General features: G+C 46.7%; 1 protein-coding gene across 3 annotated transcripts in view; it reads right to left on the bottom strand.

Moving 5' to 3' along the window:
• DCTD (dCMP deaminase) overlaps positions 1-23,261 on the bottom strand; it is a 36,506-nt gene extending 13,245 nt beyond the window's left edge. The window contains exons 1-3 of one of the 3 annotated variants that reach the window (NM_001101292.1): positions 11,598-11,618; positions 9,522-9,636; positions 9,030-9,165 (exon numbers count right to left, since the gene is read on the bottom strand). In NM_001101292.1, coding sequence (NP_001094762.1) covers positions 9,030-9,165; positions 9,522-9,629 — 244 coding nt within the window. In that variant the 5' untranslated portion in view covers positions 9,630-9,636; positions 11,598-11,618. Of the gene's footprint in view, positions 1-9,029; positions 9,166-9,521; positions 9,637-11,597; positions 11,619-12,225; positions 12,282-23,056 lie in introns of those variants that run through there. The other 2 variants (XM_024986321.2, XM_024986322.2) reach the window with 2 other exon arrangements.
• Positions 23,262-23,555: the final 294 nt, after the last annotated feature.

Below are 23,555 nucleotides of genomic sequence, written 5' to 3' on the forward strand. Positions count from 1 at the left end.
ATGCCACTCCTGCGCCTCCTCCCTCCCCTTTCTGCCGCGACCTCCCCCATCCTTCACCGAAATAGGCAAGTGATCACATTGCTGTTGTTCAGTCGCTCAGTCGCATCCGACTCTTTGTGACCCCATGGACTGCAGCACGCCAGACTTCCCTGTCCTTCACTATCTCCTGGAGCTTGCTCAAACTCATGGTCACTGAATCAGTGACGCCATCCAACCATCTCATCCTCTTCCTTCCCCTTCTCCTCCCGCCTTCAGTCTTTCCCAGAATTGGGGTCTTTTCCAGTGACTCAGCTCTTCACATCAAAGGTGGCCAAAGGATTGGAGCTTCAGCTTCAACATCAGTCCTTCCAGTGAATATTCAGGATTGATTTCCTTTAGGATGGACTGGTTTGATCTCCTTGCAGTCCAAGGGACTCTCAAGAGTCTTCTCCAACACCACAATTCAAAAGCATCAATTCTTCAGCACTCAGCCCTCTTTTAGTCCAACTCTCACATCCATACATGGCTGCTGGAAAAACAATATAGCCTGGACTGTATGGCCCTTTGTTGGCAGAGTGATGTCTCTAACACTGTCTAGGTTAGTCATAGGTTTTCTTCCAAAGAGCAAGCATCTTTTAATTTCATCGCTGCAGTGATTTTGGAGCCCAAGAAAATCACGTCCCCACCTGTAACTCCAGGAACCGAAGGTCGGCTGCCATGGGCTCTGTCCCCACACAACGTCCTCCCCCATCACTAAGCGACGAGCTTGGGGACCAGCCCTCTCACATCCCTCATCAATCTCTCTCTCTCTCTCCTGGAGTATTCCCATCTGCAAGCAACTATGTGCTGCAAAAACAGACACCAGCTCCTCCCCTTGGAAGGACAACATAAACCTCTCCCTTGCCGCATCCCAGTCCTGCAGCTGGCCGTCAATCTGCTCTCTTCCCAGACATCTCAAAACCGGATCTCCATCCGCTCTGCCCACTGCCTCACCTGCTGTGCGCCCTCCACCTGCCTCCAGTGTACCTTCAACCCTCCCTGCTGCCTGGAGCTGCTCTCTGCAATGGGGACATGACCCCGTGGTGCTGAACCACACGGGCATTTTCCCACCTCCCTGGACCTCTCGGCAGCCTTTGGTGTGGCCGCCCATTGCTACTTCTGGAAACACTGTTCCGCGTGCTCCCTAACGTCATAGTCCTTCCCTGCAGCCCCTTCTGCTTCCATCAGCCTCTGCACCCATGGTGCTCAGGGACGCGGCCAGGGCCCAGCCTCTGCGTGCTCTCCCTGAGTCACCTCACCCATCCCCATGAAGTCATCCCAGGCCAACAGGCCACGCAGACATCACCCTCTGCTCTCATACCCAGCCTACAGACCTCACACCCTCCGTGGGAGCTCCCACAGATGCCTCCAACCTCACGGCTCCAGATTTCCCTGGCTCTGACCCCAGACCTAGGTCATGGGACCAGAGCTCTTCCCATCCGCCAGCACCCGCCCATCCTTACCTGATGGGGCCTAATGAATCCTTCAGATCTCCAGGTAACGCTCACTTCCTCAAAAAGAACATTCAGCAACATCTGTTTATCCCAGTCCCAGCCACCTGCTCTACTACTAGTCTATAAGCTCCTTAAACACAGAGGCCATGGTCATTATTTACTGCTGTTGAGTGCCTAGCATAGAATATGTATCATAGATCTCCCGTAAGTATTTGCTGAGTAAATGAACAGCTACAGGTGAACATACCCGGGAAGACATCATGTATTATAAAATACAGTTACAATTTTTAAAAAAGGAAGCAAGAAGCCTCAAGAACTCAGCAACAGACCACTCAAAGTGATACAAGAATACAGGGCTCATTGGTATTTACTTCACCTTCTAAAAAGTTATAATTCACTTGCAGAAGGAAAAAGGACATGGAGGAATTCTGCTTCTCTTTCCCACCTAAACTCAAAATTAATGGCATTTTGAACAAAGTCTTTTAATTGCAGAATTTAAAAATTCATGCTCGGTTATCTTATTCAATATTTTAAAGTTACTATGGCATCTATCATTTGAAAGAAGCACAGAGATGAAATTTACACCTCCACTAACTGGCCAGGACCTGTGCATCAGATGGTTAGAGCAGGGAGAAGACGGGCACGTTCTAATCCCCAAATTCTCCATTTATCATAGGATTTCCTGAAGCCGGGCCAGCATCCGTGTTTCAATAAACACCACCAGATGGACTGACTCACAGAGGACTCGCCAGTCCTTTCTTTCTGTTTGGTCTTAGAATCACCTCTTGACTAAGCATGTCTCCTCTCTTCATATATTTCCTTGTACTTACAGATGGGCTGGAGGAGGAAATGGCAACCCAGTCCAGTGTTCGGGCCTTGAGAATTCCATGGACAGAGGAGCCTGGCGGGCTACTGTCCATGGGGTCACAAAAAGCTGGACACGACTGAGCAACTCAAGCATGCACGCCCACGTGGGGTCTTCTTCACTGCTGTCCGCCAACCTTTTTTTCATCTGTTTGTGGATGAAACACTCTTCAACTGTCCCCTCCTGCCTGGTTCATACATCTCAGAACTGGAGCAGATTTGAATCGCGGGAAGGAGGGGAAGGTATAAAGCCTGTTCTCTATTAATTTGTCCACACGCACAGATGCGTATTCCTTCTGTGTTGCTGCCATCAGCAGCCGTTTGCTGTAGCTCTCACCCCAGATGCTTCCAGAATGCCTTAAAAAAAAAAACCCTAAGCAGAGAAACTGTACCCTGATTGAATACAATCAAAGCTATATTGTTTAATTTTTCTGGAGAAGTCTAGAACTGGCGGAGTCCTCAGTAATCACTTATTTCATAGAGATATCGGGATGAGAAAGTCAAGTTGTGTATCTGACAGCCCCACAATCCCTGGGGTTTACACACACCACACCCGGAGCCCAGGCTCTGGACAGTCAGTCTAGGAGGATTCTCTCGTGTGAACCTGATAACTGTCATCTTAAGCACTGCGCAGCTTTTCTTAGCCAGTATGCATATTCAAGGTTTGCACAGTCCTATCCAAATATAAAACCATAGTCCCTTAAGAAGCAGAAGCCAAAAAACAATATAAATATTTGCAAAAATCTCTAGGAACCAAATTTTGGTGTGTGTTTCTGGGAGAAGATATGTATCAGTGACAGCATTAACACAGCTTATGAAAGATGGACTCTTGATGGAAAAAAACTCAAAACAAAACCTTAACCATTCAGGCCAGTTTCAGAATAGATCAAACGAGATCAGCATAACTGACACAGAATAGATGGATAAAGACTCCAAGGGTCATCGGAGTCAGCGGCTCTCTGTCAGCACACTGCCTGGTACACAGAGTTTCTAAGCAAAAGCTTATCATTGTAGAGAATTAAAGAAGTTATATTTATCATTCAGATAATTAATGGGCTGACACACTTGATACAACCTAAACGAGGCTGAATGTGGCCCTGAAGTTTTACAGAGGCCATTAATCTCTCAGCAAACCTTTTATTTAGAGACAGTACAAACTTTAGCCTGCTTCCTGGTCATCAATTTGGAAATCACTAACCTTGAGTTGTTTTAAGTTTTATTATAAACTTCCATGAAGTAAACAGACTCTTTATAAGCAAAGGCCAATAAGTGTATTTTCATGGGTAGGTTTGATCCCATAGATGAGCATTTGAGCTGTTCCTACATTGCCTCCACAGAGCCAGGTATTCGTATGCATTGTTACTACACATCCTTTCTAGATACTCATGGTGAAATAGTAATCTCCTGCTCTTTGAAAATAATTAGCCCTGAATCTATAGATTAAAATGTATAGGTAATGAGACTTCCCTGGCAGTCCTGTGGTTTAGACTTAGCCTTTCACTGCAGGGAGCGCAGGTTCAACCCCTAGTTGAGAAGCTAAGATCTCACAAAAAACATAAAAACACAAGCACGATTGTAACAAATTGTATGCAACAAATTCAATAAAGACTTTAAAAATGGTCCACATCAAAAAACTTTTAAAACAGATAAAAGTCAAATAAATGAATAAAATCATGATTTGTTCTTTCCTAAGGACTGTTTATAAATGTTTATAAACATTTATACCTGAAAATGAAATACACTTATGTTAAGCTGGTTGAATGTCAGGGGGAGCCTCATACATAAGCCGTTGTGTTTGCCTGTTTGTCTGACAGTACATGGTTGAAACCCAAGTTTGCCTCTCTTTTCATAAAAACGATCTCCTTTATTTCTTTACTGTAAACTTGCTCCAAGGTTTTCCATTGATTACACTAGTTATTTTGTATAAAGTCCCTAATTAGACCCACTGTCAGGATACGAGTGCAGGATGGCCAGGGCAGGGGAGGGGGGGTTGGGGGCTGCCACCAGTGAAATTAGAATTCTGCAGGAAAAGAAACAGCAAGTCATCAAATCCATGGATCTGCCTAACAGAACCAGAGGGCATTCAGTTTCAACCAGCTGAGGGAACAAATTTGATCTTAATTACTAAGAAGCTCCTACAAGTTGTGAGGAAGCCACAGCTTAAGGAGGATCAGCCTCCTAAGTTCTTGATAAATTAGTTTCTCAAGACTAACCTTTTGGATGCCAAAGAAATATATCACATGCGTGGCAGTCAGGAAAATGTCAGTGTTCAAGGGGGTAAGGTAAACGGCTAAGGAAATCATGAAAATGACATCTATGCATGCTTAACAATATGCTAAATCTGAAAAATAAAGATTACATTTAAATATAAAATTGAAAGAACTGCCACATACTGGCAAAACTGTTTCAAGCTGCCATGTTCAACTCTTGCCTTAATTAATTCCAGCACTTTCCTTCCCAGCATTATACCCTTTTTAGAGTTTTTCTGCAGAAATACGAACTGACTCTGGAAAAAGCCCCACATCGCCATGTTTAGCTGATGCATCAGAGAACAGGGCTACCCACCCTCTTGGGACATCAAGACTATGGTCCCTTCCATGATGAAAAGGGCAAAGCAACAGGCAAAGCAATCCTGGCTTCGTGATTGACCGGGATGGGAAGAGGAGGCCAAGGAAAGGCATGTGCTTCCCCACGAATCCCTTCTCCCGTGGGAACCAGCATGGCAGGAAAACCCAGGCAAGCTTGATGTGCATGGGGAGCTCCTTTACAAACATGAACTTTAACAACAGCTCCTGAGAAAGAAAGAAGCTGATTTCACGCCAGCACTCGGTCTGTAAACCATGTCATCAAAATCGCTTATGAAAACCCACAGAAAGAGCGATCTCTGCATTACCACAAGTATTTCACCTCCATTTTATAAAATTGGTATTTTGATTAAATGTGCTTCACTCTGATGAATTCCACAAAGAGAAACGAATGGAAAATGTCAGCTGAATTCTTCATCCTGGGGTTAGCAACCACCCCCTCATGAAAATCAAAGCCTTCCAAAGGTTTTTACCTGGTAAATTAGATAAATCTGCTCCTTCCTGGGTTTTTTTTGTTTGTTTGTTTGTTTTTCCATTGTCATTCATGTGAAAAGTTGTCACTATAATAATGCTGATTTCTTCCTGACACAGTTAACTGACATCATACTATCTTTTGGATTTTTCGGGAAAGAGATGAGATAAAATGCAGTTTCCTTGGCAGGGGGAGTTTTCATTTTCCATATTAATACTACATTATCGTCAAATCATTTCCTGAAGTTTTGATCCTAAGCCTGGAAGAACAGAAACACCCTTTAAAAATGCCTCTCCAGAGACCTGGCCCAGAAGAAGCCCAGTCTTCCTATTCTGACACATGTATTCTGTGCTTACCTCCTGTCCACAAAGTGTCAATCAAGACTGCTGCTGCTGCTAAGTCACTTCAGTCGTGTCTGACTCTGTGCGACCCCATAGACGGCAGCCCACCAGGCTCCCCCATCCCTGGGACTCTCCAGGCAAGAACACTGGAGTGGGTTGCCATTTCCTTCTCCAATGCATGAAAGTGAAAAGTGAAAGTGAAGTCGCTCAGTCGTGTCCGACCCTCAGCGACCCCATGGACTGCAGCCTTCCAGGCTCCTCCATCCATGGGGTTTTCCAGGCAAGAGTACTGGAGTGGGGTGCCACTGCCTTCTCCGAAATCAAGACTAGTGACTTCCAAATTTACAGCATTAATAAGGAGAATGACTAAGTTGTATAATTTACTGGTAAACTTAAACTCACACAATTCCCAAGCTCCCCTTTGCAGCAATGTGAAGGCAGGCCAGGTGTATATGGCTTCCTACCCCGTCCTAGGCACAGGCCACCAACCACCTGAGCATTCCACCTCTGGCAGGTCGTTTCATGGAAATCTCTGTTTGTTCAAGTGCATAGAGAGAAGACGAAAATGGGAGGTCCGCTGTGCCTCGATCCACCCATTTCGGCAAAGCTGAACTCCGGTGCCTCCCTGCAGGGAACACAGAGCACCAGCCCCAGCATTAGATGATGTCACCCTCCTGTGTGGCGTTGTATTCGTTACCTGACGTTTCTGGGCCTGCAGATTCCTAACCATGAATGATGTGGGCAGCTAAGATCCTGTGGGCATGAACCCCAGGCACCAGTGAGGTTCTTCCAGGGGTACAGGACCACAGACTGGCAAACAGGCATCCAGCACTTACCTATACTTTTCCCAAACGTGTGCAAATGCTGTGCAGTAACGTTCAGATTACTGCAAAGTATTACTGATAAACAACTCTTTGTCATCATGGATTTTCTGACTCAAAAGATACTACGAAAAAGCATGACCTCACTTATATATGGAATCGAAAAAATAAAAACAAGGTCACAGGTACACAGATGGATGGTTGCCAGAGGTGGGAGGTGGGGCAGAGAAACAGGCAAAGGGGGGTCAAAGGTACAAACCTTCAGTTATAAAATAAGTCCTGAGGCTGTGGTGTACAGCATGGTGCCTGCAGTTAACACTACTGTACTGCACACTTGAAAGTTGCTAAGAGATCTTATAAGTCCTCATCATAAGAAAAAACAATTTTCTGTAAACATTATCAAATATCGGTATGTATGAATCATCATGTCATATGCTTGCCACTAATGTAAATGTGTATGTCAATTACACCTCAACTTTTTAAAAAAGATACTAATAGTTTAACTAGCATTATATAGGGGTCTTGGAAGTTTTTTGGTTTTTTTTTTTTTGACATTTAAAAGAGGGTCCCATATAATCAGTTGTTGTCCTTCAGTTGCTGAGTTGTGTCTGACTCTTTGTGACCCCGTGGACTGCAGCATGCCAGGCTCCTCTGTCCTTCACTACATAATCAGAAGAACTAGGAAATCAGTGGTCTAGAATCTAGATCATCTCTACAGCTCCTTTATAGGGATGGACACATCGTCTATCCTTCCTGAAATAGCAGTCTGTCCACCAGGTCAAGCCCACACAATTCCAGACACGGTCACTTACTTTGTCATTAATTTTTTTAAGTCATAAAATGGAAAAAAAGAATCTGTATTTTAGGAAGTAACTGAACTTATTATGAGTAAGCTGAGCTCATGAGTAACTGAGCTCAGTAACCCATGAGGACCCCTCTACACCCATGCGACCACTGGCATCTCTTTGTGTAACCAGCCTTAGCACCAGAGACACCTCCCAAGAATCCCTCTATTGGGAATTCAGCACTGTCCCGACTCAGTGAATAAGGGCTGGGGTACTCACACCCTTCAGCTCGGACTCTGAATTCACTGACACATTTCTGTGATCTTTATATGGGACCTTGGACTGTCCCATGAGAAATCACCTTTGCATATGCCTACAAACAATGAAACCATTTCCCTTCTTTCTTATTGAAAGCACACAGAATCACAAGCAAGAAGACCAAAAGTTTCTAAAACACATAGACCCATCTTTCCCGCACTTCACTCCTCTCAGCTGAGGCAGAGAAGGCAGTTTTACCCTCTTTTCCCTGGGACCCTGCCCTTTCTACTCCTCAAGGGGGGACTATGAAAACCCCTGCAGCACCAAACTGTGTCTGATTCCCTGAGAACCCATAGTGCTCCGTAGTTCTCCCCAGTCTCATTCCTCAATTCCTTCTCCACCTCCAGGCACGTTTTTCTTCTTGCCCTGAAGCAGCTTAGACGGAAGTTATGGGGCGTATTTAACATGATTAAGGTCCAGGAACATAGTAAAAAATACGTAAATTCGGCTAAACGGAGACTTGGAGCTCTTCGTGAGGGAAAACTTTAGAGGAAAACCTCACAGGCAAGAGCCAACTTTAACAGAAAGGGCTCACATCACACCTGAACTCACTACCTGCCTGCACTCGTTTCCCGCAAGCACATCTTTCCCATTCGGGTGGCCCCCATCTACATGACTCCCAGCAGAGGCGGTCTGTTCATAAACACAGGTCCACGCCTTAAAAGAAATTCAGCAGCATATGAAGCCCAAGGCACCTCTTCCCAGCATTAGCTGCATATTCTCCAGGGAATTCAAGGAAGAAAAGGATGCTTGCTGGGCCCTCCCAGCTTCTCTCTCTGAAGGGAGTCTCCCTGGGGCTCAGATGGGCCACAAGCATCCTTTCCTAATTTAATGATAAAAACCAGAAACGGCCAGGCCCAGGGTCGGCTCCACACATCTGGCTTGTGGTCTGACCCCCATCCACCCTGGCAGTGCAGCGCCCCAGAGAACAGGAGGAGGTGACTGCGTCATCCCTCGCCCAACGCCCAGCTCACAGCTTGTGTCCTGCCTCCCAGAGGTGAACCTGAGCCAGAGGTCCTCGGTAGGTGGAAATACATGCTGCTCCTCATCAGAGCAAAGCCCAGGCTGGTACTCAGTTAACTGGCTCCGTTCATGAATCGCCAAGACACAAAAGGCAGGGGCCACCATGCCCACTTCACAGTCGCCACCCCCAGGGCTGCGGCACTCTGCAGAGACGCCCGCCACCTGCAACGCTGCCCAGCCTAGCCACCGCCACGCCTCCACTCCTTGGCTCCCTTTGGAATTTAAGGGAAGGGGGTGGGAAGCTGGGCTAGTTCAATAGGATTTGTTTTCTTAACTGGAAAGGTAAGCCCTGGTAAGCCCTCACCGAGGCCATGCCACGAGCAGGACAGAACACACAACGTGCCCTACCGTAAGGGTACTTGGTATCCAGGATGTTCTCTGCTGTCCTCCTCCAAGGCAAGAGGTCATCACTGCACCCATTTGGCATCCCGTTGTATCCGATGCCCACGATTTTGTTTTCTGCATTCACGATGCAGGCACCGACCTGCAGGGAAACACGCCCAAAGGCTTGATGACTTCGAGGGGCCGGTCTGCCACTGCAGAGGCAGCAAATGAGACCAGAGGCCTGCAGAGCTCCAGAATGGGCAGGCAGCCTCTGGAGGGGCCGAGAGCTCTGTCTCCTTGGGGTACGAGAGACAGTAAACAGGGGTGTGTGACAATTTACTCTCTCACAGGAGAATGTGAGCAGGCAGGAATGCTGTGCAAAAGACAGTAGATTGACTCTGCTTTTCTAAGTTGGCAGGGGTCCACAGAGCCTCTTCCTTTTGTAATTTGCTCACTCATGGGCATCTCCATGTCTGTCTGCCAGTGTCCAAACATTCTCCTGCAGAAATTGCTTACCTGGGAATTTGGATCTTTGCTCCTCTGTGCTGATAAGAAGGCCACCGCCATGAAATACTCAGGCCATTCGAGATAGTCATCACGTTTTCTGCAGGGAACTTCGCTCATGCTGGGTCTAGAAGGCAAACACACAACAAAACAGCAGTCGACAAACACATTTTGGTCAATCTGCTTTCCAATTCGACCCAAGCACACGTCAGCTTTGGCTCTCCAAACTTAAAACAATTTCTATTGACATTTATCAATCAGACATCACAGCACATTAACCCTGGACATTCTGTGGTCTTAAGAAAAAAAAAATTAAGTTAACTTTCAAAAGTTTGCCTGTGCAGCTGCACCTTCCCAAATATTATATCTATTTACTACTTTCTCATAGGATTTTTTTTTTGGAAGTCACTGCACATGCCTGAACTACAAATCATTCTCATCTTTTACCTCTCTCCCTTATCAAATGATGTCAGCACAAGAGGGCAGGGGAAAAGAGAACATTTTTTGACCATCTAATCTACCCTGCCTGCACACTAAGGCACTCCAGTTGTGTCCAACTCTTAGTGACTATGGACTATAACCCGCCAGGCTCCTCTGTCCATGGGGATTCTCTAGGCAAGAACATTGGAGTGGGTTATCATTTCCTTCTCCAGGGGATCTTCCCAACTCAGGGATCGAACCCATGTCTCTTATCTCTCCTGCATTGGCAGGCACAATTTCTTACCAATAGGACCACCCAAGAAGCCCAATCTACCCTAATCTATTTCAGATACTCTTAAAGGTTGTACACATCAACTCAATGAAGGCTTCTTCTGAGTTAAGGTAACTCACACCCCTCTAACAGAGACTCAAAGAACTTATGTAACTTGCCCTAAATCAGGTGGGATTACTATCCACGCCAGAAGGATTCCACATGACTCCGTCCTAGCTGTGATATTCCTGTATCCCTCTCCTTTCCCTTCCCTTAGTTTCCCCAGATGGGACAGAAATTATCCACCCAGAGTAGTGACTCAAACGAAGAGAAACTATTTAGACTCTTGCTATGATTATGGCAAGATTTCAGTAACACTGGGCTACACTCAGGGGAAGGAACTGTCTCTACAACGGGGACAGAGCCCCTAAAGTGGGCTAAAACTGCCAGTAAGGGGGAGGGGCCCTTTCAAGGGAGAAGAAAACAAGAGCAAAGAAGCAGAGCAACACAGGAACCGACTTCAGTGAATCTGGAGAAAGCCTAGGCATCTGGGCTTAAGAAAGGTGAGCATTTCCGGCAGCTCGGCTTCGGGATCCAGCTGTGATGCTACAGCTAGGACCAGAGCCAGAGGGTGCCTACGACTGGGTACCATCCACTGGGAACCATCCGATTTGTTGTGTAGTCGCCAGTCGCCCAGTCGCTCAGTCACCTCCGACTCTTTGCAACCTCGTGGGCTCCTGGGCTCCAGGCTCCTCTGTCCATGGGATTTCCCAGGCAAGAATACTGGAGTGGTTTGCCATTTCCTTCTCCAGGGGATCTTCCCCACCTAGGGATCGAACCCGTGTCTCCTGCATTGGCAGGCGGACTCTTTACCACTGAGCCACCGGGGACGTCCCCGAACTGGTTCATTCAAAGTTTAAGGGTTAGCACCCAAACTCGCTGCGGGGGGCCCGGGATGAGTGCTTGCCAAACAAGAAGACGAAGACGGGAAGGAGAGGGTAACTTAATACCCCGATTTGGTCTACCGTTCGCTGCCGGTGCAGAAGCACAAGAGGACCACAGGTCCGGGGAGATGCCGCTGGTCAACCGGCAGAGTCACAACCCGCCCTCCTCCCGCCCCAATCCCAGGCAGGAGCCCGCCGCCCCGCTGCACACGTGGCCGCTGGAAGTGACTTCCAGACTTCCCCGGCGCGCGCCCTCGGCTCCCACGGCAGGGAGAAGGCGTCTCGGAGGCCGCGGGGCCCGCCGCGAAAAGCACCGAGCGCCGCCGACCCCGCACGCGCTCCCCCGGCAGCAAGTGTAACCGGGAGGGGGCGTCCCCGGGGCTCCGCGCGCCCCGGCCGCGCCACGTGGCCCGCACCGCTGCCCCCGCGCCCCCTCCGGCCACGGCCGGCGACCTGCAGGCCAGCGCCCTTCCCAGCCGTCCTGCCGCCGCCGCCGTCCCGCCGCGCGCCCGGGGAGGAAGTCGGCCGAGGGGGCGGGCCCGCCGCGCGGCCGGAAGGCGGCGGAGGCCCGGGCCGGCGCGCGGCCGGGGAGGGGTCCCGAGTGGGGTCGCGGGCGCCTCCGCGTCCCGGCACGTTGGGAGACCGGCCAGCCCACCCGAAGGTCCGGCCGCGGCCTCTGGGCCCGGCGCGGGAACGACCCCTGCCGGGGACCCTGTCCCCACTTTGTTGTGGGGGGTGTGGTTTGGGGTTCGCCGTGACTTTGATCGGGTGGCTGCGACCTGCGCGGTCGCCCCACCGCCCTGGGTTCTCCCGAGGGACCGCCGGCAGCCGCTCCCCGGCAGCGGGCTCCGACTTCAAGACAACCGCTGCTTTTTTCCGGAACTCTGGATCTGAGGGTAGTTTTTGTTGTTGATGGTGCAGGTTTGGGTTGTTTCCCCACCACCACCACCGCTTGGATCTACCGTCAGCTACTTAAAGCTCTCGCTATAAAGCAATGTGATAGAAACTATGAGCGTAAGAGACCCGAAAGAGTCTATAGCAATCAAACCGAGAGGGGCAGGAAGGAAGAACTGGTTTTGACCTCTGGAGTGGGCCTCCCGTGTCGCCGTAGCAGCTTCGGTTTCTGGGAGGAAGGGTTCGTCGGAGGCAGCGCACAGAAGCTCTGCTTCGAGGCACAAATGCCTCGAAGCTGTATTTGCATAGGCGCTTTGCTTGGCCAGCTTCCAGTTCCTACTCAAATTCTGTGGAAGGGCCTGACACGTCTGCTGAACTAGCCTGCTACCCCTTCCCGGCCCCCAGGCCTGTGCACACCCCCTCCTGGTATTCCCCATGAAAGGTTTGCTGGCTATAAAATTGTGCATAATCTGTTACAATTGTTAAAAAGATCAGCAACACGCAGTACAGGTCAATAGGAAAGCCCTTGGGTGACATTTCTGAAGTCCTATGCTCCAAGGAAGTAAATCTGATTTTAACTTTGGTATTCTATTCAGACATCCAGCCCCTAAGTCTGGTGGAACACTGGTTCCACCACAGAGAATGACAAAAGAACCCCTTTCTGTCTCACATATGGGGCTTGAGGATACTGTCAGCACTCCATAAATAACAGCTAGTGTAGTAATCGTGAGTTCTGATCAGCACCTCCCAGATCTGAGCCTCTAATCCAAACAAAAGCGTGTTAACTATATTAATTTAGCCTCACAGAGGAAGAATGATGAGAATAAACAGTTGGTTCTATCTAATTTCTCACTACAGCAGACACATCATTCTTCATCTCCATGGTCCAGCCTGTAGATTCAATAATTAAATTATGTACTGCGTTCAGTGAATGCCGGGAAAGCGAAGGGGGAAAATACTTCATCGTTAACTATAGATTTTTTTTTTTATAAGACTCAGGCTGGAAAGAGCTACATAGATTAAGATGATGATTTTTAATGTCAAGTTAACTTTACTCGGCTGTCTTGTTGCCACTAAAATATATTATATGCTGAGCCCCTGGTTCCCCTCCCCTCTCCCAAATCCACTGCTTGGTCCGTGTCACCCTCATCTATAGTCTTTGCATCTTCATAGATCCATTTCTCTTCTTACCAACCTCCAACCTATACATCACCCATTGCTGCTGGTCTTTCAACCACAACATCATTAAGCTTTCTTCCTTCCTCTGCTCTGTAAAGACTGTCATACATAATTTAGTTACTTCTCATCATTCTCCATTTTGGTCAACTCTCACACTCCCCTCTGCAATAAATTCAGGATCCTGCTTGCTGCAAACACATTACCCTCAGTGTTCCTGCATTTCACTGAAAGTCTCTCATCTTATTAGATGACATCATTCATAATACAGGAAACCCTCCTGATTCATGGTTTCACAACCTGAGGTTTCAATTATTCTATACACACAGTGAACCCAGGCAGCCCAGGAGGAAAAAAATGCCTTCCTTGGTTATCTTGCTCATTAACACCCTGTAACTCCAAGTGTGACTGTAGGTGTTAAAGCTCTCCTGTTAATACCTTGCATTTTGGTTTATAATTGAAGATCTTCCTCCACCCACCCCAGACACAGGGGCTCGCTATTTTCAGCCACATCAAGTGTGAGGTTTCACATGGGGTGAACACAATCAGCTGTTTGAAGGATTATGGTCACGGGCTTTGGCTTGGTGCCTCTATTTACAGGCCTGCGGGTTATCTATGTCTGATCTGTAGCACAACCTGGAATATATTTCAGTACCTTGAAGGTGGCGGATCCAGGTTAAAAGGCAGCCTCAGATGGGGCTTTGATGGCATTCATAGATGTCGGCTCTATCAAGACACTGCTCACCACTTCTCAGCTACCCAGAAAAGGAGGTGGTTCGCAACCCAGAAACAGAGGCAGGAAGTGAGGAAAGTCACCGATCTAGGGGCATTAAGTTTGTCATGGGAAAAGGGCACCTGCCTTGGCGTCTAACAAGACTGTGACCTCCAATTCCACTTCTTACCATGTGATCTTCAAAAGTCTTTTGTTTCCTCATCTGTAAAATCAACAACATTCATGCATTCGATCATTTTTAAGTAATTCTCTATGCATTAGGTGAAGTGAAAGTCACTCAGTCGTGTCCGACTCTTTGCAACCCCCTGGACTATGCAGTCCATGGAATTCTCCCCAGAGTGCTGGAGTGGGTAGCTGTTCCCCTTCTCCAGGGGACTTTCCCAACCCAGGGATCAAACCCAGGTCACACGCATTGCAGGCAGATTCTTTACCAGCTGAGCCACCAGGAAAGCCTAAGAATACTGGAGTGGGTAGCCTATCCCTTCTCTGGGGGATCTTCCCAACCCAAGAATCAAACCAGGGTCTCCTGCATTGCAGGCGGATTCTTTACCAGCTGAGACATCAGAGAAGCCCTTGCATTAAGTGCTGTGAATCTCAGTGACAAACAAGATAAACCCATTCTTGCCTTCACAGAGCTTACCCCCCTCCAAAATAAATACTAAATAAATGACCCTCATTGCTGACTCAGTTAATGCAACAAATGCTATTATTAGGTAACATGCCCATCAGAATATCTTCGTTCTTTATCCAGTCATTGTCAGGACCAAAAACTTCTTTCCATACCTCAACCACAACCCAGAAGAGAAGTCAATGTAAATTACAGGAAATTAAAATTAATTATATGCTCTTGTCAATATATACATTTGTATACATGTGTTAGAGTAGGAAGTCGGTTGTTCATGGTTAATGAAAGGCAGACAGACTGCACATTGACTTCAAGATTCCTAAACAAGATGTGGGTCTATGAGTTGAGGTCCCCAATTATTTTCATCATGACAGAGCTTCAAAATGATAACAAAGATCAGTGAAGAAGTGTTAACTTGTCATGTGCACAAAGCTGGGTGCTTTGGTCTTGTGTATCACTAAATGTTTGTGGACTAAATAAAGGAATTTTGTTGTTTTGTTTAGTCACTTAGTCATGTCCGACTCTTTGCGACCCCCTGGACTGTAGGCAGGCTCCTCTGTCCATGGGATTCTCCAGGCAAGAAAACTGGAGTGGGTTGCCATTTCATTCTCCAGGGGATCTTCCTCACCCAGGGATCGAACCCACATCTCCTGCACTGGCAGGCAGATTCTTTGCCACTGAGCCGGAGTGGGTAGCTGTTCCTTTCTCCAGGGGATCTTCCCAACCCAGGGATCAAACCCAGGTCTCCCACATTGCAGGTGGATTCTTTACCACCTGAGCCACCAGGGAAGCCCAAAAATACGGGAGTGGGTAGCCTATCCCTTGCCTTCTCCAGCAGATCTTCCCAACCCAGGAATCGAACCAGGGTCTCCTGCTTTGCAGGCTGATTCTTTGCCAGCTGAGCTACCAGGGAAGCCCACTGAGCCACCAGGGAAGCCTAAATAAAGGAATTAATAGGCAATAATTGCTTTATGCCAAATTTTTTGCAGCATCCATCCCACGTGTCAAGAGAAGAATTCCTTGAGACTACCCTGGAGGTCCAGCGGCTAAGACTCCAAGATCTCAATGCAGGGGTCCCAAGTTCGATTGCTGGTCAGGGAACTAGATCCCACATGCCTCGAGTCAGAATTCGCATACTGCAACTAAAGATCCCACGTGTTGCAACTAAGACCCGGTGCAGCCTACGTAAATAAATATTTTAAAAGGAGAGAAAGAAAATGACAAGGGTTTTGGTGCAACCCTGGGAGCACAGGAAGGTTTAGTAGCTTAAAAAATGAAGGGGAAGTCTTCCTTTGTAAACTCTATTATATGCCTCTCTATCTGCTTCCTTTTTCTCCTTGTGCTTGATGGACCTGGAAAAACACTAATAAGTAAGACGCTAGAGCGAGTGGCTGAGACGCCAAGGGGAGTTGAGCTGTTTTCAAGACTTGTAGTATCTTAGTCTTAGAATCTGAGTCTTGGCCTGTAAGTAACCAGCCATCTCCAGGGCCAGAGCCGCAGGCAGCTAGGAGGCTGGCTGTAGCATATCAGTTCTCCCCACAACTTGCTTTTCCTTCACAGAGCTGCACTTGCAGCCTCTTTCACACATAACTGGTTGAAGTTGATGGAAATTACATGTCTTATCACTTCTTAAAAGAAAAAAATATATAGAAAATGTAAATCTAAAAGAAATGGGCAATTTTCTTGTACCACTTTATATTTCTGTGTAAGTTACCAAGTGCCAATCATTCTTACTTTTTAAAATTCAAATTTGTCAAGCAGCACGCAGGCTTTCAATGTTGTACAAGAAAAGATAATGCTTCGTGGGGAACAGTCACTTATGTTAGTTCTGCAGACATGCCTGCCTACCAAAAGAGAATTTAGCAGATTGCTGGTTTGGGAGAAATGTTAATGACCTCATTAAATGATCCTCTCAGCTCTGGGGTCACCACGGAAGGGTAAGCAACAAGGTATTACAGTTCTGGATACAGAAATCTTTACTGACATCAAAGTCACCACTCATCTTGTAGTGTGTTTTTACCTGATGTAACAAGGTGAGTGCCCAAGAATCAGCATAAATGAGAAGCCCTGGTAAACTGTACTGGGAAGTTAATGGCTATCACAATCTGCTTGGAGCGTTGTGCCTTCCATCAGCTCACCAGAGCGCTCACTAGGGGTAAACGTCTAAAATGAAAAAGCAAGAATCAAATTAATGTGTTAGTACTGCAGTTCACCTGTAGTTGTTCTTCAGTCGCTAATTCATGTCTCACTTTTTGGCATCCCAAGGACTGTAGCCCACCAGGCTCCTCTGTCCATGGGATTTCCCAGGCAAGAATACTGGAGTGGGTTGCCATTTCCTTCTCCAGGGGATCTTCCTCACCCAGGGATCAAACTCGAGTCTCCCGCATTGGCAGGGGGATTGTTTACCTCTGAGCCACCAGGGCAGCCCATTGCAGCTCCCTCTGTATGTGTATAGTGAGGGTAACATCTGTGGTCTTGCTAATGACATCAACAGTCAAGGCCATGAAGTGAAAAGTCAGCTTCTACAGGCATGAACAAGCAAAATAAAGCAGGAAGCCTATCCTGTCTGAGTCGCTACTGACACTGTTCACAGTAAGAAATTCTAAGCTTGGATGCAGGAGGTGATGGAGAACAACACGGCAATGACAAGGTCAAAGTCTGTCCACGCCCCTTTGGGATCAACCTCTGTCCACTGCAGGGTGTGACTGACAGCCCAGATATGATGCCGGGTGCCAGCCATGGAGCATTCTGAGACACTCTGCTAGTCATGCTATCTTCGAATTAGCCCTGGGTTGAGTTAAATATCCACCGAAAGGAGTGGAAGCATCCTCGTGAAATCATCCTTACGAGAACAGGAGAGCTTTAATAGTTTGGTGGTTACAGTAACCACTAGCCTGCTAGAAAAATCAATATCTCCGCAGTGTTACAATCACACCAAGGGGTCCTGGAGCCGAGCCCTGTCACTGAAGAAGAAACTCGGATTCATTAGAGCAGGAAGTCAGGATGTGCAGGGAGGTCAAGCACAAATACAACCTGGGCTCTTTTGTCCGCAAATTCAAGAAGATGCTCTTCTTTCAGGATCCAAGTTTTTTTTTTTTTTTGAAAAGCACAGAATTTACAAAGCTGGAAGTGACCTCAACAATCACCGAGTCCAGCCCCTTCTCTTTACAGATGAGGAAATAGTGGCCCAGAAAGATGACTTGGCTTGCTCCCATTCACCCAGCTGACCTGGTGAGATTTCCTCCAGGCGTCACAAGGCTCGTCCCCAGTGTTAGAGCCTATGAACAAAAGCACACAGCTCTTCATTTAGAGCCTCGAAGGAAGGCACTCTGCTCAGCCTTCCAGGAACACAAAGAAAGCGGAATCAGTTTCTCCCAACTCTGCGCCTGAGAGAAGGTAAAACTACATGACAGGTAAAACCACATGACAATGTTCGATGCTTAGGTTGCAATGTAAGGTGACGATAAAAAAGGTGTCCAGGGGACTTCCCCAGCGGTCCAGTGGTTACGGCTACGCATCCTAATCCAGGAGGCACAGGTTTGATCCCTGGTCAGGGAAACTAAGATCCCACATTCCGCACAGCATGGCTAGAGGGAAAAAAAAAAACCAATTTGAATGAGCTGTCCAGAGTAGAACATGATTTGTTGTATATGTCTTCTACAGAAAAATAGCCTTTTCTGCCCACCCAGGAAGTCGTTTATAGACATAGAGTTACCCCTGCTCTCTTTGTCATCACTGCCAGTAGATACAATATTCTGTTTATAACCCAGTTCCTTTTACAGAAGAAGTGCAAAATACACAAGATGCAAAGGACGGGAGCCTGCACAAGACATAATAAGGATCACACAAATCTCAACCATCAGTACCAGAAGTTGCCCTAATTGTAGCCATTCATAACCTGGGGACAAGATCCCATCTTAGATCAGATCAGTCGCTCAGTCGTGTCTGACTCTTTTAGGACCCATGAATCGCAGCACGCCAGGCCTCCCTGTCCATCACCAACTCCCGGAGTTCACTCAGACTCACGTCCATCGAGTCAGTGATGCCATTCAGCCATCTCATCCTCTGTCATCCCCTTCTCCTCCTGCCCCCAATCCCTCCCAGCATCAGAGTCTTTTCCAATGAGTCAACTCTTTGCATGAGGTGGCCAAAGTACTAGAGTTTCAGCTTTAGCATCATTCCTTCCAAAGAAATTCCAGGGCTGATCTCCTTCAGAATGGACTGGTTGGATCTCCTTGCAGGCCAAAGGACTCTCAAGAGTCTTCTCCAACACCACAGTTCAAAAGCATCAATTCTTCAGCGCTCAGCCTTCTTCACAGTCCAACTCTCACATCCATACATGACCACAGGAAAAACCATAGCCTTGACTAGACGGACTTTCGTTGGCAAAGTAATGTCTCTGCTTTTCAATATGCTATCTAGGTTGGTCATAACTTTCCTTCCGAGGAGTAAGTGTCTTTTAATTTCATGGCTGCAGTCACCATCTGCAGTGATTTTGGAGCCCAGAAAAATAAAGTCTGACACTGTTTCCACTGTTTCCCCATCTATTTCCCATGAAGTGATGGGACCGGATGCCATGATCTTTGTTTTCTGAATGTTGAGCTTTAAGCCAACTTTTTCACTCTCCACTTTCACTTTCATCAAGAGGCTTTTGAGTTCCTCTTCACTTTCTGCCATAAGGGTGGTATCATCTGTATATCTGAGGTTATTGATATTTCTCCCAGCAATCTTGATTCCAGCTTGTGTTTCTTCCAGTCCAGCGTTTCTCATCATGTACTCTGCATATAGGTTAAATAAACAGGGTGACAATATACAGCCTTGACGTACTCCTTTTCCTATTTGGAACCAGTCTGTTGTTCCATGTCCAGTTCTAACTGTTGCTTCCTGACCTGCATACAGGTTTCTCAAGAGGCAGATCAGGTGGTCTGGTATTCCCATCTCTTGAAGAATTTTCCACAGTTTACTGTGATCCACACAGTCAAAGGCTTTGGCATAGGCAGTAAAGCAGAAATAGATGTTTTTCTGAAACTCTCTTGCTTTTTCCATGATCCAGCGGATGTTGGCAATTTGATCTCTGGTTCCTCTGCCTTTTCTAAAACCAGCTTGAACATCTGAAAGTTCACGGTTCACATATTGCTGAAGCCTGGCTTGGAGAATTTTGAGCATTACTTTACTAGCGTGTGAGATGAGTGCAATTGTGCAGTAGTTTGAGCATTCTTTGGCATTGCCTTTCTTTGGGATTGGAATGAAAACTGACCTTTTCCAGTCCTGTGGCCACTGCTGAGTTTCCCAAATTTGCTGGCATATTGAGTGCAGCACTTTCACAGCATCATCTTTTAGGATTTGAAATAGCTCAACTGGAATTCCATCACCTCCACTAGCTTTGTTCGTAGTGATGCTTTCTAAGGCCCACTTGACTTCATATTCCAGGATGTCTGGCTCTAGGTCAGTGATCACACCATCGTGATTATCTGGGTCGTGGAGATCTTTTTTGTACAATTCTTCTGTGTATTCTTGCCATCTCTTATTAATATCTTCTGCTTCTATTAGGTCCATACCATTTCTGTCCTTTATTGAGCCCATCTTTGCATGAAATGTTCCTTTGGTATCTCTGATTTTCTTGAAGAGATCTCTAGTCTTTCCCATTCTGTTATTTTCCTCTATTTCTTTGCATTGATCACTGAAGAAGGCTTTCTTATCTCTTCTTGCTATTCTTTGGAACGCTGCATTCAGATGTTTATATCTTTCCTTTTCTCCTTTGCTTTTGGCTTCTCTTCTTTTCACAGCTATTTGTAAGGCCTCCCCAGACAGCCATTTTGCTTTTTTGCATTTCTTTTCCATGGGGATGGTCTTGATCCCTGTCTGCTGTACAATGTCACGAACCTCATTCCATAGTTCTTCAGGCACTCTATCTATCAGATCTAGGCCCTTAAATCTATTTCTCACTTCCACTGTATAATCATAAGGGATTTGATTTAGGTCATACCTGAATGGTCTAGTGGTTTTCCCTACTTTCTTCAATTTCAGTCTGAATTTGGCAATAAGCAGTTCATGATCTGAGCCACAGTCAGCTCCTGGTCTTGTTTTTGCTGACTGTATAGAGCTTCTCCATCTTTGGCTGCAAAGAATATAATCAATCTGATTTCGGTGTTGACCTTCTGGTGATGTCCATGTATAGAGTCTTCTCTTGTGTTGTTGGAAGAGGGTGTTTGTTATGACCAGTGCATTTTCTTGGCAAAACTCTATTAGTCTTTGCCCTGCTTCATTCCATATTCCAAGGCAAAGTTTGCCTGTTACTCCAGGTGTTTCTCGACTTCAGGGAATTGTCTTATGTTTCTGTGTGAGTTGCTCAGTCGTGTCAGACTCTGTGTGACCCTATGGACTGTAGACAGCCAGGCTCCTCTGTCCATGGGATTCTCCAGGCAAGAATACTGGAGTGGGTTGCCACTCCCTTCTCCAGGGGATCTTCCCGACCCAGGGATCAAACCCGGCTCTCCAGCATTGCAGGCAGATTCTTTTCAGTCTGAGCCACTAGACCTGTGCTTAAGCCCAGACAAGGAAGACTGCATGCCCTCTTCTGTATTCACTGAATATTAAATGTTACTATGTCCCTAACATCTTCACAGCCCCCTCCCTCCAGAACCATGGACTTTCAGACAAATAAGTATACACACATATTCGAGGCCTTTCCGCTTTGTTCTATTTAATTCAAGCCTTGTTGAAATCTCAGGGATAACATTACTTTTTTAGATAGAGTCCCACTATCTTTGCACCTATACAAAAAGCATCGTATGAAATACATAAATAAGAGCAGGCAGGGAGCACACCCTCGCGGATTGGAGAAGATGCCTGGATCTGGCTTGGAGGCTGATAGCTTAAAAAACTAAGTCTGGCTGCTGGAAACCAACAATATCTCCACAATAGTGCAGAGACCCCCATGTAAACTCCTTATCTTTGCCTTCCACTCCTTTATGTTTTCGTATGCTTGGCTCCCTGTGAGACCCAGAGGAATTCCCTTTCTTGAAAGTCTTTGTAAATAGCCTATTCACTCCCTTGCTATTCTCATGCAACATCACAAATGCTATGTGCTGGCAAAAGGTGAGATAGCAAGTTTACGTTTTAGAGTGTAATTTCACCATGGAGCAATTCGTTTTGTTTGTAACAGCCTGCCACTGTTCCAGCCAGATGCAGTACGCTAGGCTCTGGGACAGAGGAAAGAACTTCATTTTCTAAAAATGGGGGCAAATTCTATCACTGCTTTTAGTGGCACATTAAGCCGGTTAGTACTAGCCAGAACCAACATTTCACATGCAGGCATATTCTCTACTTGAAAGCCAAGTGTCCTTCAAAAGACGGAGAAATTATTTGGGATTTTTGAAAACATCAAAGGAATCCCCCGCAAACAGTCCCCATAAACGCCTCGATCAGTTTAGCAACTGGGGCCAGAGCCGATGGCTTTGATTTCTCTTTGATGCAAACCATAATACAGGATGGAATGGCTTTGGGAAATGGTCATAAGCAGTGGCCAGGAAAGTGCATTCTTCTATGTTAACAGCCAGACCCCCGCGCTGATGTGCTGAAGCCCAGTTGATGGTTGGCATTATTCATTCACAATGCGGACTACAAAGCACTTCCCCCCCTTGCTTCACCCAAACAGAATCGCATCCTCCTGCTGTATATACAGAGATTGCAGCAGTAACCGAGACGTTTGAAGAGTTTTTTCACCGCGTCTGCCTTTAGAGGTGCACATTTGGCTCAGCAGAAGCTAAACATTTTTAAGAGCACAGTAAGAAATAGGCCAGAAAACATCAAAGCTTTATAGCTTTTGAGAAAACTTGATGGTCTTGCTGGTACAACTCCCTGTGATATGGTTCAGTTGTAATAACAATAGAAACTGTATCAGTGCAAACTGCTGATGAAACATCAGAAAATGTAGCCAAGGGTCTTTTAAACCCATTTAAGAACTGTTCTTTTGAACTGCGCCTCTTAGCCTTGGAAAAACCTCTTCGAGATTTTAAGCAGGGCTTCTGGATGAACTGCAGAGTGAGAACCCGAAATTATCTCATGCACTGAAATCAATATCCAGCGGTATTTTCTCTTTGAGAGAAATTCAACCCGACAGAAAAGAGAAGGAGCCATAAGGAAACCGGGACCCTGGCTAAAACGCTCGCCTTAGAAAATACACTGTAAAACAGTTCAAATGAGGTGATGTCACCAGAAGCAGAAAACCATAGTGACAGAATCAAATGTGATCTGGACCTCAGAATACTTCATTATCTCTACCGCAGGTCACTAACCTTCACACGACGCATCCATCAGCCTGGATAGCCATTTGGAAGCCGCCGCTGGTAGCTAGACGGCGCAGTGACCACCCACACACCCCACGATCGCAGGCGAGCAGGGTTCAAACGGAGGCCTGGGCGCTCAGACCCAGGTTTGCTAGTCTCCAAGTGCTCTCTAGTGGCCAGAGGAACAGAAAATTACCTGACACTTGGAAAGCACTTCGGGGGATGATTGAGAACTAGGGAGAGGTCTTGGGACCGGCAGGGTAGCGATGCTGTCTAATGCAGTCTGCATCTCCTGGGTCTGGAGTGTTAGTCGCTCAGTCGCATCCGACTCTTTGCGATCCCATGGACTGTAGCTCACCAGGCTCCTCTATCCTGGGTCTGTGGGAACATTTTGTGAGCAAACTTGCCATTTCCAACGACTGTGTCACTACCTGTAAAACACTGATAAATCATTATGCTCAGCAGTGTAATTTCTATACTGTGTGCTACAGGCTTATCAAATTCATGGGGGGAAGCACTTGGAGGGGGCTCATTAGTGAAAGGTATGTCGAAACAGAATACAAAGTACATTGAGCTTGTCCATTTATCTGACTGTGCCAATGCTCTCTGCTCTGCTTCATAAACGTAAGTCATTGTGCTGTGCTTCGTAAGCATAAGTCACTGTTTTAGGGAATGTGATGAGCTTAGGCGTCAGG

This window comes from Bos taurus, chromosome 27 (assembly GCF_002263795.3).
Source record: "Bos taurus isolate L1 Dominette 01449 registration number 42190680 breed Hereford chromosome 27, ARS-UCD2.0, whole genome shotgun sequence".
NCBI classification, from domain to species: domain Eukaryota; kingdom Metazoa; phylum Chordata; class Mammalia; order Artiodactyla; family Bovidae; genus Bos; species Bos taurus.